Raw genomic sequence first — 22,541 nt, 5'->3', positions numbered from 1 at the left:
GCGTGGACCTCCACGCGAAAGCTTGTACAAATTAAACTTAAACAAAAATCTTCAGTGTCGGTTTCTGTATTTTGTTTATGTGATCTACAGGACTTGACCTCCCCTCTTCGTATACGCTTCTAATATTCTGTCACTAAAGTATACCAATTTTGTGAGCTCATGGTCAATATTCTGCTCTGGGCATAGCAGGTTCCAGTGAATGTACTTCCAAGAGTTACGCTCAGTAACAGATGGAAATAATGTGCAGTTTCTAAATAAAGTACAGGAAATTCACAGGGTTGACATAGAAATTAGGAGATGCACACAAAGCAGGCTGCAGGCAATCTCTCACTAATGCAGTCTACCATACACAACACAGAGGGACCCTTCTCTCATGATACGTTATGTTGGGCAAAAAGGCTCATGTGTTTGGAGCACAACATCATCTCATGAGCGCAACACCACAAAATATTTCACCCTCAGGTATTAAAAATTTTTCGAATTGGGCCTTTTCTGATTATTCGAATTCGGTTCGCCACCTGAAGAAATGATTCGGCTTTCATTCGTAGTGCAAGCGAAATATTTGTAAACTATTCGCAATGGAAATTTTGCTATTCGCACAGCCCTACTTAGAACCCTCGAGCGCAATCTCCTGGCACAACGTAAGGAGATCCGCGTGGCATAGCGTAAGCCACATCAACGTTACTCCTTCTCGCCGAAGAAGTTGAGGGGTTCAGAGGGGATGTGCAGATCACTGCACGACTTTAAAAAGCTGCGTGCGGCACAAAGCAGCATGGGAACTTTGAGTGACACTGCTCTGTCGTCTGCTTTGATTATGGCTGACGCTGCTGCTGCACACACCGGGAATGTTGTTGTTCTTCCTCTACCTCCGCCTCTGGCCATCTTGTAATGCTTTAAAGGTACTGTAAAGCAGTAGACAAGCATGATATGCCACTGATGTGACGAGAGACTTTGTTGCTTCTAAATGCCATATGCGGAACCATACGACCGACAATGCGCTATAAATATTTTTAATTTGCCATGAAAAATGCGGCGTAGTGGAGCGGTGCGACGCCTGGTGTCAAACAACCCCCTGTACAGCGGGCAACACTGAAAATTGGTATTACACACTATTACATCGGAACTTCGTTATTTTAGTAACCATATCATTAGTTTCCCTGTTTACCTATGCATTCCGAAACCCCTGTTAACAGTGTTTTTTGCGAAGTAACCCAGCGCCGGCCGCTGCTCGATGGAGGCTCTCCCTACTTCTCTGCTGCGCGCTCCTTCTGTTCGCAGCCTCTTTCGAACGAACAAACTCTCTCTGTGAACCTCTGTGAACAAACAAGTCCCGACGCTGTCTGGCTTCTTGAACGTCTGACACATTTTTTTCAACGGCATTTCAGTTCGCTTATCCGCTTATCCTCAGATGTGGATAGTTGTGTGGATTGCAGGGGCGGATTTTGTGGCGGATTGTTATGTCGGGCCCAGTGTTCTACGCATGCAATGTGGTTGCCGTCGTATGTGTCAGGAGTACAGATTCATTTCAAATACCTAGTACAGTGTTGCCCGTAATCTTTAATTGTAATTTTCCAATTAATTGCACCGTCGATTGGAATGAAACTTGCACAGTTTTTGTCCTGGTGGCTTGGACTATCGAATAGCCATACTAAATGACATTTGATCGGTGCTGCTTTACAGTACCTTTAAGGCGCTCTAAGTTCCCATGGGTCCTTGCGTGTCCCGCAAGTGGCGCTTGCTTTTCTAAAGAGGTCTATTGCCTCTCATGCACACTACATGCCAGCTTCAATCACTATTCTTGTGCAAGGATGCATGCCGTTAGTCACACAATCTATCGCACCCAAAACCAAAAAATTCACTGCTTAAAGGAGCAGCGAAAGCCCTCTCAGCAAATTTTTTTGGTGCGTGAACCTCCATAGGGCTGAATTTCAAGTCAAGGCTGTAGTGTCATTTCAATGTGCTAATGATATTATGGTGCACAATGATGTTTTTCCAAATCAGATTAACCTGAAGTTATGCCACCTACATGCATCATTGCCAAGGATATAAAATAAATCGTTGCAAATGAAATGAGTTCCTTACTGAAGTGATTCAATTTTTTCTTCTTTGTCATTTTCAGGAAATGCTGGCAAAAAATTCTGAAAGAAAATGTAAGGTATAATAACATGTTGCTTCCTCATTAACTATTAATAGTAAACTGATTCTAACTACATGTAATGTTCCAAAATTCTAGGAAAACCCCGATTCTCTAATACGATGTTTCATAGCTACTAAATGATCCACTCGATTATTGCGCCCAATAACTTGTGCAACCAAGTGTGACATGATTGCATAGTACAGTGTAACCTCCCAACAATGCATTGCACCATGCTGACAAGAGTGACGAGACATAATTCTTACCATTAAATGTAGCTTCTGATTTTCGGTCAGGACATTATTCCAGGTGTCAATACTGAGGATGGCATTAAAAAGCGGCTCCTGAAACATAGATTAATCGACCAATCACGATATCGTCGATAACTGACAAAGCAGAAGACAGGCGAAACCTTTAAGACGTCACTTGCCTCTTCACAGAGTGCCTGTGGAATTTCAATGAGCACGCTACCCAAAAGACATTTTTCCATAATAGGTTCATCTTCGCTGTCAGATGAAGCATCGCCGTTGACATGACTTTGCATCTGGAATTGCCAGATTTATAACTTTATACACCTTGCTGTCGTTATGTTTTCGGTGCTCTGTTCCCAGCTTGTCCCATTTCTGTACAAAAAGTTCGTAAATAAAACACGCATTGCACAAACGCTGAACTTGCGAACTGAATATGACTGGGCATAACTACGGTACCGTTCACATTCTTGGCATTTTCAGCTGACAGTGACTTGCAGGAGCATGAGTAAGTTATGTAGAATAAATAAATTTAAAAATATAACTAACTTATATACATATTTCACACTAAACGAAGTTTATAAAAGCTCATCACAGTCTTGTTTACAAATGCACATGACTGATGTCAGTTTCCACGAGGTATTCACTGTCAAGTATGTACTGCATCGAGCAAATATAGTCGAAGTCAGTGTCGAAGAGAAAATACCAGGCTACTAATACGTAAAATATTAAGCAAGTTTTTTTGGCTACTATTTGGAACATATTACTCCTCTTCCTCGAAACACGTATTTCATTGCTCCACGCATTCCATTTACTTTTATAGCGAAGTTCGTGTTAGTAGCTCAGCAACAGTGGGCAAGCGTGAATCGCGGAAAAAATAGCAGAACGGGCAAGCTCCTATAAAAAACGATGGCATCTGAACGTTACAGCTTCTCTTTAACAACATTCAGGTAACGTCAAAATAAACATAAAACAAGCTATTAACTTCACTAATGCACGGTTAGTGTACAAAAAAGCGGTCAAGCAAGCAGTAGCTTTGTTGTGTTCTACACCGGCGAATGCCCATAGCCTCCCTTGTTTGTGCTGTGTCACTTGTGCACTTTTTTCGATTCCTGACTCCAATTTTTGCTTTCTGAATTTGTAGCCCTTCTGGAAAGTTAGTGCAGATAGAGTATGCACTGGCAGCTGTAGCTGCAGGAGCTCCTTCAGTTGGAATTAAAGGTTTGTACAGACCGCTTGTGATGAACAGAGTCGGGAACGTGTCTAATTTTGCCTTCTTTGATATCGCAGCGTCAAATGGAGTCGTTCTGGCAACTGAGAAGAAACACAAATCAGTTCTATACGAAGAACATAGCATTCACAAGGTGGAGATGGTGACAGATCACATCGGGATGGTCTACAGCGGCATGGGGCCCGATTACCGGTACGACAGCCCATCATTGAGTTTGCTTTGCTTTCGTTTGAGTTTAACTGCTCTATATTTTAGGCTGCTGGTGCGGCGTGCTCGCAAGCTGGCACAGCAGTACTACCTGACCTACCACGAGACTATTCCGACGGCACAGCTTGTACAACGGGTGGCTTATATTATGCAGGAATATACGCAGTCTGGGTAAGTCCATTGACGAGGTACTAACACAAGCGGTATATTGTGAGAGTCCAGGAATCCTAATGGAGCAAGGAAGAGCCACAAAAACTTGCTGGCGTCGAACCTCCTATGCATAGTAATGCCTATATACGGCGTAAAAAGAAATGGAATCTTGAGTGTAGCTTTGCTGATAATGTGTGCCTTTGGTTATCTTGCTGATAATCAGAAAATATGATATGGTGTAACTAAGTTAGTCCAAGTGTCAGGGTGCATCTACGTAGATACTAAACCTCCTCTCCCTCATGGATGTGGCCTGTTTCCCTGTTAAAGGAAGCACTCAAGAACAAATTAAGCACGGTTCACACTACTGCGTTTCATTGCATGCAGACGCGGGCAAACATTAGTTGCCGTGGCAACAGGAAAAGGTCTTCCACAGTAGCTTTCTACCATGAGCCTTCATGGACAAAGAGGTCACGAAAGATATCTATCGGCTGCCACTTGCTGATCCTGCAGTCAGTGACAACATAAGTGCTACAGTTGGGACCGCCCACTCATCCGCGGAAGGCTCCTGCGATTGGCTACCGGCCTTTGTACGACTCCTCCGCTTCGCGATGTAGTGCCGTCTCTCTCTCTCTTTCCCCGGTCCCCACTTGGCCGCGCCACACTACATTTCCGCGCTCGGAGCGATTCTTGTGTGGGGACCGGGGTCAAGTGCATAACTTACGTTGTCACTGACTATAGTGGATTGCTTGTGTCGCATGTATACGCAGGGCCTCACTTTTTGGGGTTATGCCAGATCTTTACCCCCTTCCCCCCGGCAAAAATGGAGTTTAACCCCGTCTTTCCCCGAAAACTGCTGGACCAGGGGTATTCGAAGTCATCACAAACTAACATAGAACTTTAGAAACCGTGTGAAGTGTGAAAATGCATAAGTATGCTAGTATACAAACTGTCAAAAACTAGAATCATGGACTAAATGTTGATACTCTGTGTCTACTGGTGTGCTGTGTATATTATTATGCTGAATAAACCGGAGATTTATACCTAATCAAATCCGTTTCAACCAGAATTGGCTTGAATCAGGTTCAGTTAAACCCGATTATACATGTGCCATGTATACATATGCTGACGTCTGCACTAGAGCCCTGCACCATCCGCAAGATGCTTGCGGATTCGGATGAAAGTTTAGGACTATCTGCGGTGTGTGGATCGGATGCGAAGGCGGCGGATCGGATGCAGATGTTGCGTTTTGCTCAGCGGATCGGATGCGGATGTAAACGGCTGTGTATGCTGCGGATGCGGTTCGGGTGTGGATGCCAAAAATCTCATCCGCGCAGGGCTCTAGTCTGCACTCCATAGAATGCAGTGGTGCGAACCAAGCTTTAGAAGTGCGCAAATGAGTTATTGTACTGTAGAAAGGGGCAACATTTCCTCGAGCCTGAGGAATACATAAACAGCTCATGGAGCAAAGAGGACGACTGCTCTCCCGGCTGAAATGTTGGCTCCTCTTCGTTAGGGCTAATTGATGCTGTTTTACTTTCAGCAAACCATTGGTCTTTGTCTAATATTAGAGCAATGCAGCATCGAAAGTTTTGTCTGTAACCCAGCAAAATCTTCCTAAATGACTTTGCTGCAACTCGGATACTTTTAAGTCACTTACCTGTATCTTCAAGTATTTTTGTGCCAACGTCGAGGGTACTTTTTTAATGGAGGCATTCCTGCCGCTGTCTGGCCTTCTTGACAACCCTCATATTTCGATCTTACGAGTATTTTATTCCGCGCACCGCATATGAGTCTGAGTAAGCCATTGGCAGAACTGCATGGTCTTCTGAGATCACATACGAAAGGGAGTAACAGGACTAAGCCCTTTGTTAACGAACTCCCTTGCGTACTTCACAGTGGTGTCCGACCATTTGGAGTGTCGCTGCTCATAGCCGGATGGGATGAGGGACGAGGCTACCTCTTTCAGTGTGACCCTTCCGTAAGTAATTAGTAATTTTGTAAACTAAAACTGAACCCAGGATCCTTATACCGTGTGTGACATTGTACAGGGTGCATATTTTGCGTGGAAGGCAACGGCCATGGGTAAGAACCACGTCAATGGGAAGACTTTCCTGGAAAAAAGGCAAGGGATCTTTACATCATTTCCTGTTCGTGTGCGTCAATAACATGCCATTATTTGGATTTGGAAAGCAAATCCAGAGGGAAGTCCTTTTTGGGAAAAGTCTTTTACTGGGATAGCAGAAATGTCGCAGAAACGTACACTTCCGTACGAACAAGACGAACCAGATTCATGAGCAAAATGAGGTGCACGATTAGAGCCTGAAGTTTTCGGGAAATATTTTTTTTCTAAATTCGGGGGGTAAAAAAAATCGGGTAAATAAACGTGCGCACTAAATTCATGCGAATTCGGGTGAAAAAAACTGCCGGTAAGCCAAATTCGGGGGAAAATCGGGCTCAGTTACTCAAACTAAGTGTAGCAGTCTAGTACAAACGGTGATGCAACAGCATTTGCTGCCAAAAAAGCAAGTTAATGCATTCCTACAGACATCCCAGTGAGGGGAATTTGCCGGGTAAAAATTGGGTTTCACCCTAAAGGGTGAACCCCAAAGGGTGAAGGTGAAACGGTGAAGGAAGGTGAAGGCAATGGCTGAAGGTTCGGGGAAGAATCGGGTAAAACCCTAAAACTTCAGGCCCTATGCATGATGCACACTATGAGTAGGGCCTGACTTTTTCGGGTTTTATTTTTGGCCAAATTCGGGGGGTAAATATCGGGTGATATTTTTCATTTGAAAATTCGGGTGTATTCGGGTTAAATCCCGTTACGGCATATTCTGTCGTCAGGAATTCGGGTGTATTCTGGTGATTTTTTTTTGTTTAATAAAAATTTGTCTTAACATGGAACTAATGTTTAGCAATGCTATCAAACTTTATTTTAATGCACGCTTATGAGTGCGCCAAGCGACCCGGATGTTTTCGGGTAGATTCGGGTTAAACCCAAATTTTACAGATTTTGTTCGGGGGGTAAATATCGGGCGGATACGGGTTTAACCCTAAAAAGTCAGGCCCTATCTATGCATGATGCACACTATGAGGTGTGGTGGTACAAGGTCTTGTTGGGTATGCTGCATTACAGGTACACCGAGGAACTGGAACTTGAGGACGCTGTTCACACGGCCATCTTAACGCTGAAAGAGGGCTTCGAAGGCCAGATGACAGCTGACAACATTGAGATCGGCATCTGCAACAAGGAAGGCTTCCGTCGCCTGAGCCCCAGTGAAGTCAAGGACTACCTGGCCAACATCGCGTAAACTGTCACTCGTGAAATAAAATTGTTGCTAATTTTGCTAATGCGAAGACCATGAATTGTGGTTCAATGAATGAAGTTGGCGGAAACTACTGAATCATCGGCTAGTATATGTTTTGAAAGCCTGTATGTATAGGGACCGTGCGACACCTAAAGGGGGCGCGCTGCTCCGTCGCGACAGCGCCGCCAGTGGCGGTCTTGGACGTATCCGACGTGATACCACGCCGCCCGTTCTATGCATTCTCAAGTGGAATCGTAGCTTTCGTGGCGACCGCCGTAACTAGAAGGGCTAATTTTCGAAGTGCAAATAATGTGGGACATTTCTGGGGCGCGAACGAAGAGAATGGAGACAAACTGCACAGAAGCAACCACTTTATTTATAATGCACCTAACAGTACGGAAGGAGAACAGCCACTCGCGTCTGTCCGGTCAAAACACCTGTAAGTGATACGTCGAGAGGATGGTTATTTGACTCCTCACAGAATCCTGGCTTCTCTAGCGAGGGCTATATACGTGTATTCCTCTGACTCCAGCCATTTGTAATATCATGTTTTTGACTGAGTCTTGTATTCCTTTCGTCGTCTTTGCATACACATAGCTTCGTCACTGAAATTTACATCGTGCGTCCGTTTTATTCATACAAATAAACGCGTGGGGTCACAACTTATTGCCTGAACTTGTACTGCAGTTTTTCCAGTATCTTAGGATACAATAACGCTAAAGAGATCCTCAAAGTGTATGAGTTTTTACCTAGGCTACCGCCGTAGGCTTGCGGGACGACAGCTGTGAAATGGTCGGTGAGTAAATACTAAACCTTTTGGACAACGTAGAACTTCTGTTCTCACTGTGATACTCGTCATACCGGGAGCAATATCGGCTCTGGGCACTGGCGTTGAAACACCTCAATCATTATCTCGAAATAGGTTGCCGTTTGGTCGGTGCATTTGACGGTGATACAGTATTCAGCGGCGTTTCAACGTCACGAAAGTGGAAACTGTAAATCATTGATCATTTTGCAGGTCCTCATTCAGTTTCATTGAAACTAGAACAAAAGAAATAGAATCTACTCGCTCAGGTTGTGCACACCTCATGCAATGGCCGAACGCGCGTCACAAACGCTATTCGCTGCGAGTCTAGTGACCTCGGTGGTATTGGAAGCGTACAAATCACGAGAAATGAAGCATCTGGACCCAAATGAAGAGTTCTTTTAGGTGCTGGCACAGTTAGCGATGCTGTGGCAAAAAAAGATGCCCACACTTCACATGTAAACAAAGCTGGCTACCCGGCGGCTATCACGCAAGGTACTTTCTCCGGAGGCCGCATCGTGGCGCCACCAGTTTGTCGCACAGTCCCTATTGTACTGCCTTGTTTCCCTTTGTGACGGCTGTGACGTGAGCTTTTTGACTGGTCTTTTCTTGCTGATGTACAAACATACTGAAACCACATCAAGAAATGGCTAGACATACATCAAAATGTGAACCAGCAATTTCGTGTACCCCTTACTTGCAAACGATACTACACATCACAAATCCTCACCCAAGATTTGGTATGGTCGGTGTACACCGCGCAATGGCATATCCTGTGCTCCCATCTCCGTTGTCAGCATGCTGTACCTCTTTGTTCTAGCGACATTTCTTCTGATGATGCTGATGTTGTCCTCGCAACGCATGGAGAGCATGACCACCAGTAGAGGTTGACATGGGTTGGTATTTTTCTGGCTCGTACTTGTACACGCAGAAAAATGAAAAAAAAGGAAAGAACAAGCCTGGCGCTTCTTAACTTTGCAAGTTCGCATTTGCTCCACCCTCGTCAGCGCTATGCCGCAAGCCATCTAATGGCCGTGGTGCAAGTAAATGAAAAGACAATTGTTTCGTAGTGGCTCAACCACGGCAGCAAACAGTCGTGCGCGTGGAGGATAAAGCATGTGTTATACATTTATCGTCCATCGGCAGCTTGTGTTTTTTTCGCGGTCTCTAGCTTCACGAAAATATTGCATGGACGATCAAGTATATACGTTCAGATATTCAAGTCGAGTAATTTATCAGCATATGTTACGACATAGTTTGCTTGTGTTGTGTTAGTATTATTACAGGATTTGCAAAGCTAACAGTATTAACTCTAAATGCTTTTGTCACCAAGCTCTTATTAGAGTAGAGTAGTTGCTTTTCCATCCAGATGGTTGCGAAAGCATATGAGTGCGGTATTTGCGCATTTGGTCGCCATCAGCAATGCCCTCCTAATGTAAGAGCGCATAAAGATTTATTTCCAACGCGACCGTCAGACATCGAACATATTTTCGCCTTCAATCTCTTCTTCCAACGCCGACGATCACAGTCGCACGGCAGGGAACGGCTCTTTAGCGCTCACCACGCGAACCGTTTACCACGTGGTCCGCCTGTTGCTATGGTGATGGGCGGAGTCAACGCAAACTTGCGAGGGACAAGGCCTCCCACCAGCGAAGGCGGAACAAAGCGAACGAGCCAGCACGGCGCCTACCAAAGCAGACGACGCGAGGTGCAGTTCTGTGACACTTCATATGGCTGTGTTATGTTGAACGCGTGCCTGCACTTTTATTTCTGTATGTTCGGAGGTTTACTTTTCTATTAGAAGGCCAGTCCCAATCTGCAGAACGCGGATGCGGGTCCAGAAACTCACGGAGGGAGGGGCCGCTCCTTGTGTTTCCTTTCTCCGTGCCCGGCTGGTTGGAGTCCGACACTACAGAAAGGAAGAACGGAGATGCTTCTAGTGACTCTTGGGCAGCAGATTGCGAGTCGGAAGAGTGCGTAAAGCGGAGAGCTTTCCTTCGTAATCGATACCAATGACGTCGGCCCGCACACTGTTGCCTGAATTCAGCCGCGGGAGCGCCCAGCCGGCTGAAAAATCCGTCTGAATTAATTTTCTAATGTTTCCGACTGTTTGAAAACGAAACCGCTGAACCCGAATTATTGCAATTCTTCACCATATCATGTAGATAAATTTATGAAATAAACCTCAATGCAGCAAACTAAAATTAACTGAACTAAAACTAAATTGAACTATTAAACTGGGGCACATAAGTAAGTATACAGTAAATAGAAGGAGCACAGTTCTTATACGCTTATGGTGACCTGGAAGTTGCAAGCGTGAGTAACATTCTTGGAAACCATGTTCATATTAGCTGTTCACAGAAATCGCGTACCTATATGTGTATTTTGAATAAACGTTGTCTCTTGCATGCATGTATCCCTGGAGTCCTCAAAACAGACTTCAGAACGTAGAGGGACTAAGTTTCGTCACGGTCTCAATGCTCTTTCTTTTTTCTTTTCCTTTTTAATGAAAGAAAAGAACGAAGGAAAACAAAAAGGGAGGTGGGGCGGTACCGAAAACCGAAACGGATACGTAACGGAAACGAAAGCAACAATGGTGGTAACCGAAACTGAAACAGAAACAAATAAGGGTCAGTAAAACGGAGGTGGTAACGGAAACGAAAGCAACAATGGTGGTAACCGAAACTGAAACAGAAACAAATAAGGGTCAGTAAAACGGAGGTGGTAACGGAAACGAAAGCAACAATGGTGGTAACCGAAACTGAAACAGAAACAAATAAGGGTCAGTAAAACGGAGGTGGTAACGGAAACGAAAGCAACAATGGTGGTAACCGAAACTGAAACAGAAACAAATAAGGGTCAGTAAAACGGAGGTGGTAACGGAAACGAAAGCAACAATGGTGGTAACCGAAACTGAAACAGAAACAAATAAGGGTAAGTAAAACGGAGGTGGTAACGGAAACGAAAAGATTCCGCCACCTTTCCCTGCCTGAGACACGGAACAGAAAAATAACAACACGACAAGTTTTTTCTTTTTTTTTTTCATCAGCTGTACTTGTTTATGAGAACATCGAGGTACATAGTTTATCTCTCGTTTGCTAAGCAATCTGAGTTGTCAGAGCCCAGGATATCTTTGTAGAGGGGATTTTTTAGTTGTCACTCATTATCTGATCTTGGGTGTACAACAAAGAAGTCATAATAAAAAATGATCTTGAAGCAGTGTCCACGCCTTGCTCGTGGCCGAAATCCGTGAGAGGCCCGGTCCATGTCAACACTCATTTACTGTTTTCGCGTGACGGCACAAAATCGTTTGGACTGAGTAAGCCTGGACTGCAAGGGCCTGGCTGACAGCAACTGGACTGAGAAAGGAAGGGCCTTCCATCAATTTTGATATCGGTTGACGCAGGTGAGTCTGCTATAAGCTGTTTGTTATACAGTCAAACTCCTTTACAACGAAACTCAGGGGACAGCAAAAAAAATTCGCAGTAAAGGTATTTTCGTTAAAAAGGATGTCCATTATTGGACCTATAGGGCTCCAGCGGGACCGCAAAAAAAATTTGCTGTAGTGGTATTTTCGCTAAAAAGGTGTTCGCTATAAAGGAGTTTGACTGTATCTATTTATAGGTTCCCATATTCGGGATTTCCTAACAGCTATAGATTTTGACAACCACGAATGCTTTATTTATTTATTTTTTATCAGCGGAGGTTCATTTTGTGTGAGATCACAACCAGTTTGAAATCGTACACGGAGGCAGGTTGCAGATATTTCATTTAAAATTTTATTAACCAGAATAACACCGTCACTCTTTAACACTTTGCACGGCGGTATTGCAACATTTTTTCATACTTAATACTTGCACTTTTACATACTTTAACCGGGGTCTTCGATCTGAACCTACAATCACAGTGAGACACATCAACAACGTGCTATCTTATCACCCTGTTTTATGAAAATGTGTTAATCTGTTTTAATTAGCGTGAATATATTACAGTATTTTCAGAACACTGATGACAGACATCCGAGCAAATAACGAGGCTGCTTTTTGCGTGTGTTACGTGCATTCGCCCCCATTGAAGTGCAGAAACCAGCATAATTTCGAAATACATATACACAAGGTACAGCTGATACAGCTGACCTCCGCCTATCCGGAACTCGCACAATCTATATATATACATATAATTATAACATAAATAATATAAACATATAATACATAAAGGAACTCTAAACGACTTTCAGTCTATGCAATTTGTCCTGTTGTTGCAATTTGTTTGTACATGCCACAGTTCCGGGACCGAGTGGTACCTTCAACAAACTACCATGGAAAATAAAAAAAAAAAATTTTTTTTTTGGTGGGCGCGGGGGGTTACTGCTCTCTATTTGGGATGACAGGGATAATGTGGGGCCCTTAGACCTGTAACGACTTCGTCAAGTGCAGGACCGGAGACCCTTTTTCCGTGACGTGTACATCACGCCAGCAAGTCCCGTTTAATGATACCACTTAATTTAATTTAAGGATACAACTCGTATTCCGGGTTTTCCCGACGTGTCCGAAAAATATACGCCTGTGAAATTTCACATTTCGAGTAATTTGGATTTATCTGAAAAACTCCGCTTTTGAGGGGGCTCTAGTAAACGAGAGCTCAACCAGAAGAGCCATGCTCTGGTCGACGCGGGTTCGTTCCCGCGTTTGTGTCGAGATTGCTTCCCGTCGCAGGTTAACCCTGCCCCACGATAAGCCAGGGAGCATGGCTTTCTTCACCCAAATCCGTTGGGTTGGCTATTCGATATTTCATAGAATGAAAACTGTTCTCGTGCAGTCCTGCGCTGTAAAATGAAACCGAAACTGAACTATATACAGCTGTGGACGAATCTACCATTTTGGAGTATGTCAACGTCCCGAACGGCGGTTATAGGAATGAAAACATGTAACATGAATCTGATGACGACAGTCAGGAATTCGTGGTGTTGTGACTCTTGAGGATTGAGCGATGGGCACCGAATGTTGCTCCATAATAAATACGTGAAAAAAAAAAGAAAGTCATCAATAAGTGTACGGGGGAACTGGAACAGCTTCACCCAAATGACAATATGGACAGTTTCCGAAGCAAGCACGGGCATGATTGACCGTTTCGTGCATTCGGATCCCTCACTATCTGAAAGTTTTCGCTGGATGGCCAGTGCCGGATAAACGGGGGCCAACAGTATTACCACTGGAAGTGCAGTGCTTGACAATCTTTGCTCAATCGAGATGCTCTAAGGGGGGATCCTCCCCCTCCCCCTTCTCAACGTCATCCCGCCGCGCCTATAGTCGGCTAGGACGTATAGGGAGACGTATACCATGGTGAAAAAGATCCGCCCAATGTTTTGTTGCTTCGCGTGCCACAGATATTGTTGAAAGATGAAAGTCACTGAAAAGGTTAGCCAGCTGTAGGGGTAGAGCCCTGGACCGGAAATCCAGAAGATGTGGGTTCGATCCTTACAGCTGGCTAACCTTTTCAGTGACTTTCATCTTTCATCGTTGATTTCTTAGGCAATTTGAGGCTTTGTTTGTATCTGTCCCTTCTATGTTTGTTCCAGCCTCAGAAAATCAGTTTCTCTCTTGTTCAACAGATATTGTGCTATGGTTATACTGTCCTGGGCCGGAGCAATGCTAGCTCTCCTGCTACAGTTCTGTTGTAATGAATAGACCTGTTTCTGTGGGCCAGGTGGCGCAAGTGAGCAGCAACGTCAGCGCCCAAAAGTATGCAACGCGTGGTAGTTTAGCAGGACAACGTGGCACTTTCAGATACATGGTTTTGAGTTGTTCACACTGGGCAAGATGCGCCGCTTTTTCTGTGGATTTCCTACAGGTTTTTTAGCTCTCCTTGACGCATACCACTTGAAACACCACGCAGAACCCGCTGATGGAACTCCCTACTGTTTGGATCCGTGGCCGCTTGGGCTCGAAATGGCGCTGTGCAAACTTTGCTGCAACAGCCCTATAGACAGCGTCGTACCGCTTCTAACGTTAGCGTAAGTTCAAACGCGGTGATAACAAATATTAATTTCCTTATACAAGGTGACGTCATTCTACCTATGTTCTGCGTGAAATCTGAAACGTACTTCTGATTTGGCACAATAACCTGGTTTAGCGATTACTCTTGAATTCGTTATAACGTGTATACGCCTATACACCAGTGTTGTGGTCCGTGATGCTTCGGGGGTGTCCCAACAGAAACTGAATGGAATTAAGGCGTCATATGTCGGCACTTATAATCGATACTCATAAAATTTATATTGGGTTCACGAAAGTCCCTCAGCCGAGCCATTCAGAAACGGTTGACGTCATGGAAGACCTTTCTTTTTTGAAAACATCCTTGAGTCGTCGCCCAAGATCTGACTAGTGAGTGGCTCGTTTGCGTACGCTCACTAATTGAACGAAAATCCAAAGCTCCCAGTTTTACTTCGGATCTTTCAGCTCCTGTTCCGTAGCAATCGCGACCGTCAGAAAAATAAGAAATAAAAATAAAAAATAACAGAAAGGAAAACGTCCATTTTTGCGAGTGATTAGAGAGTTTTAGTGCAGCGTACGTTACCGCCTTTGCGTACGTTAGAGATTGCGTGGTGGTCCTGCGCAATGTACGGAGCTCTCTTGTTTTGCGCGTGCGCAGAACAACCAACGCTATCTCTTACGTACGCAAAGGCGATAGATTACGATGCACTGTAACACACTAATAATTGGTTTCGGTTTTCACATATCTTTGCGGCAATTAGCGCGGCAATTATTTAATTATTGAGCGTATGTCAATGAGCCACTCACTAGCCAGGTCTTGACCGATGTCTCAAGAATGTTTAGAAAAAAAAGAGTTTAAAAAAAGGTTACCCAAAAAGTTTACCTTCCATGACGTCAACCGTTTTTGAATAATGCAAATACGACATAGGTTTCTTTAGGCGCTATTCAATCGTGACATTCGTCCACTGCTAAGCCTAATCTACTAGTGAGAAAGACGCCATCTTTGGAGAGGCAGCCAAGGTGTGCCCTGCAAGATGAGCTGAAACGTTATAGGCTGACAGGCACGTGGAGGTTAGGACAGGCTAAAAAATCTTACACCGCATTGCGGTATGTGCGTAAGGCCTATATAGTCGAGCCACCAGAATGTCGAAACTCCCTTAAAAAGAGGCTTACGGGGAACCAAGGCTGAATTCCTGCATCTCTCGATCTTTCACAACACGCTCGTACTCGAGGTCCTGCTGCCTGCCGCAGATTGCGTTAAGTACGAAATTACACCCCATACGACTAGAGATTACTATGAGCGGTCCCTAGTTGTAGCCACACGTACCGTTATACACGTGGAATCGCATAGCCATTTGCATGTGCACCCATATACGCTGGCCAGGCTTGTTTCCTGAAGGGCAATACTTGTGGACACAAGCCATCATTGCGTTTCTTGTCACACACGCACGTGAGTCTGACACGATACACCGTCATCTGCCCCATGAGGCGGTTGAACGGGTCGTAGGAATCTTCCACGTTGGAGTCAGCTTGTAACCGACCACTCCGACGAAGACACTGCGCAGTGGCATATTCTTCGTAGGCATCGTGATCCATACCATAGAGCTCGCCTGAAGAAGAAGAAGAATTCGGTTGTGATCAGTTCGCTGAAGTGTGCAGGGTGGAGCTCTCAAGGCAATGATCTGTAGTACTGTTCTATACCTAAGAACTGCAGCGGCTTATTCCTATTGGCTGCAATAGCTAGCCACATCACTCTGCGTTGCGACAAGTAGCGTACCAATGACGAAACTATAGGACTATAGCTCTGTTCTGGTTGACGGATTATATTTCGTGCCGTTCTTAAGTTGAACAGGGGTGTAACTGGGAAGCTCTCGACTTGACTGCACGTGCACGTTCATTTTCGAGTGCCAATTATAAAAAAAAACAAAAAATAGCGATGTGCAGTGAATGTGGTTTATATACCACCTTCACGTATATCCACGAAATTATTTGCATACATAATGCAAAACCCCGAGACTAGGGAACACGAAAGGACAGACACAAACACGAAGTCTCCAACACAGCTGAAAATTTTACTTCACATACAAGAATTATATACAACCAGAGGGAAGAGAACAACCAGCTAAGGACAAAAAGGGTCAGTTCGGGGGAACAAGAAGACTGCTCAAGGCGGGACCGAGGATTACGGATGGGTTGCTGACACAGTTCCCACCAAGAGGTTATGCATAGGGTCTCTCTCAAAAGTCTTCTGTGGGGGTCCAATTCAGAAGCCTTTACATTTGAATTTACATACAGAAGACTTTTGAGAGAGACCCTATGCATAACCTCTTGGTGGGAACTGTGTCAGCAACCCATCCGCAATCCTCGGTCCGGCCTTGAGCAGACTTCTTGTTCCCCCGAACTGACCCTTTTTGTCCTCAACTGGTTCTTCCCTTCCCTCTGGTTGTATATATAATTCTTGTATGTGAAGTAAAATTTTCAGCTGTGTTTGAGACTTCGTGTTTGTGTCTGTCCTTTCGTGTTCCCTAGTCTCGGGGTTTTACGTTATGCATCATCTTCACCAGCTCGCTTGCTTCCTAGCCGTTTTTTTCATTGTTCGCATATTATAGACTGCGCAAGTGTCCTGCACCGAAATGTCATGGACCCCACTGAACATGTTAAAAACGCTGATCTGAGATCTGATCCCGGCCACGCGAAGGGGGAACCTCTAAACCACGATGCGAGCCGGACAGGAGTACAATGCAAGAATCATCGCTACCTGTATCATGATCCACTTTCTAAAATTGGATGCGTAATGCGTCAAGAAGACCTACTGTCTGTCCGGAACCGCTGCTCTTCTTGCTCGAGCAGCTGGTCGATGCAGTTTCTATCTTCTGGCAGGAGGACGTTAGTGTCCGTCGGGTAAAACCAGAAGGTAGCGAACACCACGTCCATACTCTGATTGTGCTGTGCTGAGGCTCCCAGAGGGGGAAGTAGAGCCCCTGAAGAACGCAAAGGGTACACCGGCATGAATAATCGCCAGAAGGAAAATCGAGCGAGAGGATGACAGTACGGGCAGTCTTCGGGGACCATTGAGAGCAATGGTCATTGAACATGCCATTGAAGTTACACTGGAATAATCAATAGTTCGGAGGCCGTTCTTCGGTACAAGAACAGACTATCGAAACAGTATCGAAACAGTATCGTCGTGTCCGCACCTGAGGCCCGCATGTGCGTGTCATATGTATCTATTTGCATATAGTCCACACATGCGGGTCATATTCGAATCGTAAGCGTACGCTTGTCCATACTGCACGCAGCGAAGTTTGTCAGTATCAAATGATATTAATCCACGTTTCACCCGCTTTTTGCACAGCCTTTCCTTAATACGGCCTGCTTGCACAAACGTTGAAGAAATTTCTCAGTGCCGTCTTCAGTAATTTTGCCGGTGCTCCACGTACCACTAGCGCGTTCGCGAAGCACTACTGTAGCAACCGAAGACAGCAGTGAGGAATTTCCTCAGCGTTCTTGCAAGCCTCATAGAGCAACTCTCATAGAATAGGGCCCCTTGCAAAAATTCTCAGTATCGACAAAAATTGATAATGCATTAAGGCGTGTCAGTTATCAGTGAACCCAGACTTACTTGGCGTATCAGTGGGGGGCGGCACCGAAATCTCAGAGCACTAGGCTTAACGTCCCCGGCTGTCCTCAGTTACGAAAATTAGCATTCCTCCTTAATGGTTGGTACAGGTTGGGACAAAAGTTTGCGGAACACGCCAGCGACGTGCTTTTTCTTCGGTGCGACACCCTAGCGGCTGCCGGAAGCCGGTGAGTTCACTGTTTCGGAGGGGTGGACGGATGCGCTGTTAGCGACACGCAGTGGTCGCTCCAGTGTCGCTTGGGTGTGCCTGGGAAGTACGAGTTACCGCTGTGTGTCGCTCACAGCGCACCCTTCCATCCCTCCGAAACAGTGAACTCACCCACTTCCGGCTGCCGCTAGGGTGTCGCACCGAAGAAAAAGTACGTCGCTCGCGTGTTCCGTAAACTTTTGTCCCAACCTGTACTGTGATGTTACAAGTAAGGTTTGTCTGCGGCGCAGTGTGGGCGACATGTTGCACGTGCCGCAGTTCGATCGAGGACATATACCCATTCCTCCGTAGCACTACACAGGGTGTCCTAGAAGACGTGTAATAAATTAAATTATAATAAAACCGCTACGCCACCTAGAATCACGCGGTCGACGGCATTCGTTCTTGCTAGGTTTCTGCCACCTCCCAAGTAAAGGTCGCATTTTTACCCCACCAACGTGAAGCGCCGAATTTACTCAAGTTCATGATAACTGACATTGATACTGAGGAATTATCCCATCGGAAAAAAAAAAAATAGCCGAACATCACGCGCTTCGGAGCGCCGACCCCCAGCCTAGCGCTCGACCACTTTTTGCGTGCCCTTACTCTCAGTCCGACGAAAGGAGTTTGCAACACCCAGCCCACACGGCGATAGTAGAAAAAGTGCTATTATTTTCTTGCTTCGGTACCGGATAAAGGCCTGTTCCGACATATAGCGATTTGATATACAGCGCTACAAAATAGGGCGATATTTTCCTCCTGGTAGTGCTCGAAAACGCTAAAAATTAGTGCTTGCCGGAGTTGAGCTTCAGTCAACTTTTTCAGCGCTAATATTAGCACTGCATTCGTGTTGGCCAATGAGGAGGCCCCTCAGTGGTGACGTCGCGAAAGTCGTGGAGCTGTTTTGCTTCCGCATTTCACGGCATGGCGACCGCATTGGAACCGGCGATTGTGTCATCCCAAATGTCTGATAATTTTTCTGATTGTCCTTCTTGATAAGGTGTTCAGTCAGTTGATCGAATTTTTCCGTCGCTGTCGAACTCTGGAGGCGTCATGCTGGGAGAGACCGGAAACGATAACTTCCACTAAATTATAGCGCTTGCGCCGCTTTGCAAGTGTGAACCGTTCGATAACAGTGAGCGCTGTTTTTGCGTGCTGTTTTGTAGCGCTATATTAGCGCGCAGCTATATGTCGGAACAGGCCTTAAGACAGGCGTGACATATCACATCCGGCTTCCGCTGGGATCATGCTTTCCCTCCCCCCATTTCAAGAACTCTCACTTTTTCGACTATCCCTATGTGGGCTGGGTTTAGCAATCCCCTTTCGTCGAACTGAGAGCGAGGGCGCACAGAAAGTGGTCGAGCGCTAGGTTGCCGGTTCTCCGAAAGGCATGGTGTTCGCCTATTCTTTCTGATGGGATAGCTCCTCAATATTCTTGTAAATTATCATGAACTAGAGTAAATCCGGCACGCGATTCACATTGGTGGAGTAAATAAGCGACCATAATTTGGCAAATTTCCGAGTTCAGTTCGTAAAAACTGACTTAATCAAACGCAAGTTCGGTGACATTAACATCAAGAGATGTCAAAAACTTAGCAAGAACAAGTGCAGCTGACCGCGTGGCTCTATAGGAGGCGCAGTTTTCTTAATTACAATTTAGTGACACGTTTTCTGGGACATCCTGTATATACTTCGAGGAATAACCAACCCCATTTTGTTACACTACCAGGCTAGATATTGCTGCAGGGGCGCGGTATATGCGATAACACGAGGAAAGACCACCCCGAGAACTTAAGCCCCCCTGTCGGATACGCTTCACGCAGACTCTGAAGACGCAAGGAAATCGTGGCGCCTCACCTGTTGAGATAGTTCTCTGAACCCCTCCTCCGTCATGAGGGCCGACGTGTCGCAAAATACGACGCCGCATGCCTAAATGAATGTGGATAGATAATAGTGAGTTTTAGTTACCATATACTAAAACTCACTAATGATATCAGTAACCGCCCAAGCAGCACAATGTGCTGAAAGTCGAGTGCAACAGGGGTGGACGGTATGTGCCTTATCAATGTTCTTTAGTTCCATCAGTCTGTTCAAGGCCTTCCACCTACCCGTCCACCCCTATAGGGCTGTTGCAGTGAAGTTTGCACAGCGCCATTTCGGGCCCAAACGGCCGCGGATCCCAACAGTAAGGAGTTCCATCAGCGGGTTTTGCATGGTGTGTCAAACGGTATGGTGCCAAGGAAGCTACAAAACCTGTAGGAAATCAACAGAAAAAGCGGTGCTTCTCGAAAAGCGCGAACAACTCGAAACCGTGTACTTGAAAGTGCCGCGTCGTCTGCTAAACTGGGGTGTGTTGCATGATTTGGTAGCGCTGATGTTGCTGCTCACTCGCGCCACCTGGCCCAGAGCAACAGGCCCATTGCACTCGACTTCCAGTACATTTTGCTGCTTGGGAGCGTTTCGAATTGCACGTACACTCTGAGACCGGAAAGAACCCTCGCCCCTTTTTTGCAAGGCCTTGGAAAGAAACGTGGTCGGTCGCGTTTTCTGTTTGTTGTCATCAGATATCCAGACTGCCACCAAGCTTGTCAGACTGTCACCAAACCCCACGCACGAGCCGAATTACGACGCTTTGCGGAACACCATTTTGCCGTTCTTTGAGCGTTTAGCAGATACAGAACCTTTCTGTTGCAGTCGCATTGCTCCACGATTATTTAATGAAATTGTGTGCGATGCAACTGAAATAATGTCGCAACGAGAATTACAGCGCTGTCTGGTAGATATGTATCATAATAAACCAGGTATGGTACGTTGTGCTATCCATGCTTGCTCCTTAGATGGGTTTGTTGCGTGTTCCTTGGTGTGGAAACAAGTGGAAGCGTTGGACTTATGAGGCCCTGTCGAATGTTGCCTGTTTACATGTTTTCCACTTGTAAACCGTATTATTATTGTTATATTTGTCCGTTTTTTCGTTTGTTATTATTTGTCCCTGTATCAACAGCCGATATCTAGTATCACCTGCAGTGGATACAAGCTTGGTGCTGTTTTCCCTTCTTTTAATACAGTACAAATGAATAGACGAGTGCAAATACGGACACGGACATTGCTGATTAGGCAGTGACCTTACAATATAGGAAGCGAGGGGCTTTCCTGTTCTGGTTTCCGGAATATCCATAGATTCCAAATCGTGGTATTCCACGCATTGTAATTTCGAAGTACGAGAAGACGCAAGACGTGTTGGCTTGCTTGAAACGGACATGGGCAGCGTTCCAGACAGGGAACACTGTCCGTTTCCGTCCGTGTCGGTTCGTCGGCATGTGTTCATCGTGTTCCAAGTAAACCACTTAACCAAGTAAACCAAGTAAACCAACATTTGGTGCGCCTTGTTTCTGCGTGTCCCTCAACGACAGACTGGCCTGTCTAGTTCCTTCAAATTGCAAGCAAGTACGGTACGCTTCCCGAACCCTGTCCGTATCCGTCGGTGTCTCTTTCGCGTTTGCTCATCATGTCAACACCTTGTAGTGAAGCAAATACTGCAGCTGGTATCTTCTAGTGGCTGACTGCCTTGTTCCCATTGTGGCGTTCTTAGAGCACATCTGAACGTTAACATCAGGGTAGAGCAGGAACTCACGACAACTGGTATACACATATCCCTGATTGAAACGACGATGACAGGATACTAAAACACCAAATACACGATCGCACATAGAGGTACGTGTGTAAAACATGAGCAAAAAGCAGAAAAAGAAGCAAAGGGTACCTCTCCCCTGGAAGGCGTACAGGTCATCCAGATTGGGCGGCAGATTCTTTCTGCCGTGAGGATACCTAGGGATGTATTGTCCCCATTGTGTGGGGCTCCCTGAGGCATCGTACCAGGACCTCATGGGCGGCTGCCATTTTGAATAAGGCAGGTCTTCCACGTTCTGTAACGATTCGTCCCCGGCTTCTTCTGCCGGTCCTTGGTCCTCTCCAGAGAGCCTAAGATATCGATCGATACGTTATTTCACTTCTTATGTACCTATCTCTGAAGGAACAGAACGCCTTCTGTATCAAGAAAAGAATAATCGTGCTATAAAGAAACCTTACGTGCTTTTGTGAATGACAATAAAATTGATCAATAGATCGCCAAATGAACAAAAATGCGCCCGTAAGGTGGCTATGAGGAGAACGCTTACTCTGGATGCTGTTCCAAGAATCTGATCCCAATGGCTGTAAAGTTAGGAACGTTGCCGTACTCCAAGGAGCGTTTGGCATCTGAGAAAGGAAAACAAAAAGACACTGTATAGCTGGAGTAAATGGGCAGACATTGAACCCAATTTTTTGAATGAATACTAGGCATAGCTTATAAACCTCTACTCGAGAAACGTCATCATGACGTTGGTAGACACACCGAAACCAAAACAGATCGGAAGGGGAGGACTGGGTTCCACGAATGGGCAATTGTTCGCTGCCTCCTATAGACCTCTACCTGTTTGTAAACAAATGACGTCATAATGTTCGACAGCGCCACGAGTTTGGTAGAGTTGAACTACGTTCAATGCTAGTGACGAACAAGGTCGCGCCCGAAAGCCACGGTCTTGAGGGGATTACGATGGTCTCTGAAAAGGACGCTATCTTCGGTCCTACTTTTCTTTCAATAGG

The 22,541-nt window shown here is 45.5% G+C and overlaps 2 protein-coding genes and 1 pseudogene across 2 annotated transcripts in view; 1 reads left to right on the top strand and 2 right to left on the bottom strand.

Annotated features, from left to right (window-relative positions):
* Positions 1-3,015, bottom strand: part of LOC135386245 (nuclear factor related to kappa-B-binding protein-like) — a 32,498-nt pseudogene extending 29,483 nt beyond the window's left edge.
* A 207-nt stretch (positions 3,016-3,222) lies between these two features.
* LOC135386244 (proteasome subunit alpha type-2) lies at positions 3,223-7,324 on the top strand. The gene is made up of 7 exons (XM_064616053.1): positions 3,223-3,332; positions 3,527-3,603; positions 3,673-3,805; positions 3,869-3,991; positions 5,867-5,948; positions 6,019-6,092; positions 7,104-7,324. The coding sequence occupies exons 1-7, from the start codon at positions 3,292-3,294 to the stop codon at positions 7,276-7,278; spliced, it is 705 nt and encodes a 234-aa protein (XP_064472123.1). The 5' UTR covers positions 3,223-3,291; the 3' UTR covers positions 7,279-7,324.
* Positions 7,325-11,125: 3,801 nt separating this feature from the next.
* The window catches only part of LOC135386243 (uncharacterized), a 40,147-nt gene continuing 28,731 nt past the window's right edge, over positions 11,126-22,541 (bottom strand). The window contains exons 12-17 of the mRNA XM_064616052.1: positions 22,076-22,154; positions 21,661-21,878; positions 19,758-19,829; positions 16,887-17,054; positions 15,401-15,683; positions 11,126-11,439 (exon numbers count right to left, since the gene is read on the bottom strand). Of these exons, the coding sequence (XP_064472122.1) occupies positions 15,403-15,683; positions 16,887-17,054; positions 19,758-19,829; positions 21,661-21,878; positions 22,076-22,154 (818 nt within the window). The 3' untranslated portion in view covers positions 11,126-11,439; positions 15,401-15,402. The remainder of the gene's footprint in view (positions 11,440-15,400; positions 15,684-16,886; positions 17,055-19,757; positions 19,830-21,660; positions 21,879-22,075; positions 22,155-22,541) is intronic.

The sequence above is a fragment of the Ornithodoros turicata genome, chromosome 2 (assembly GCF_037126465.1).
Source record: "Ornithodoros turicata isolate Travis chromosome 2, ASM3712646v1, whole genome shotgun sequence".
NCBI classification, from domain to species: domain Eukaryota; kingdom Metazoa; phylum Arthropoda; class Arachnida; order Ixodida; family Argasidae; genus Ornithodoros; species Ornithodoros turicata.
Note: the sequence above shows the minus strand (reverse complement) of the source record. Positions and strands in the feature narration are given on the sequence as shown.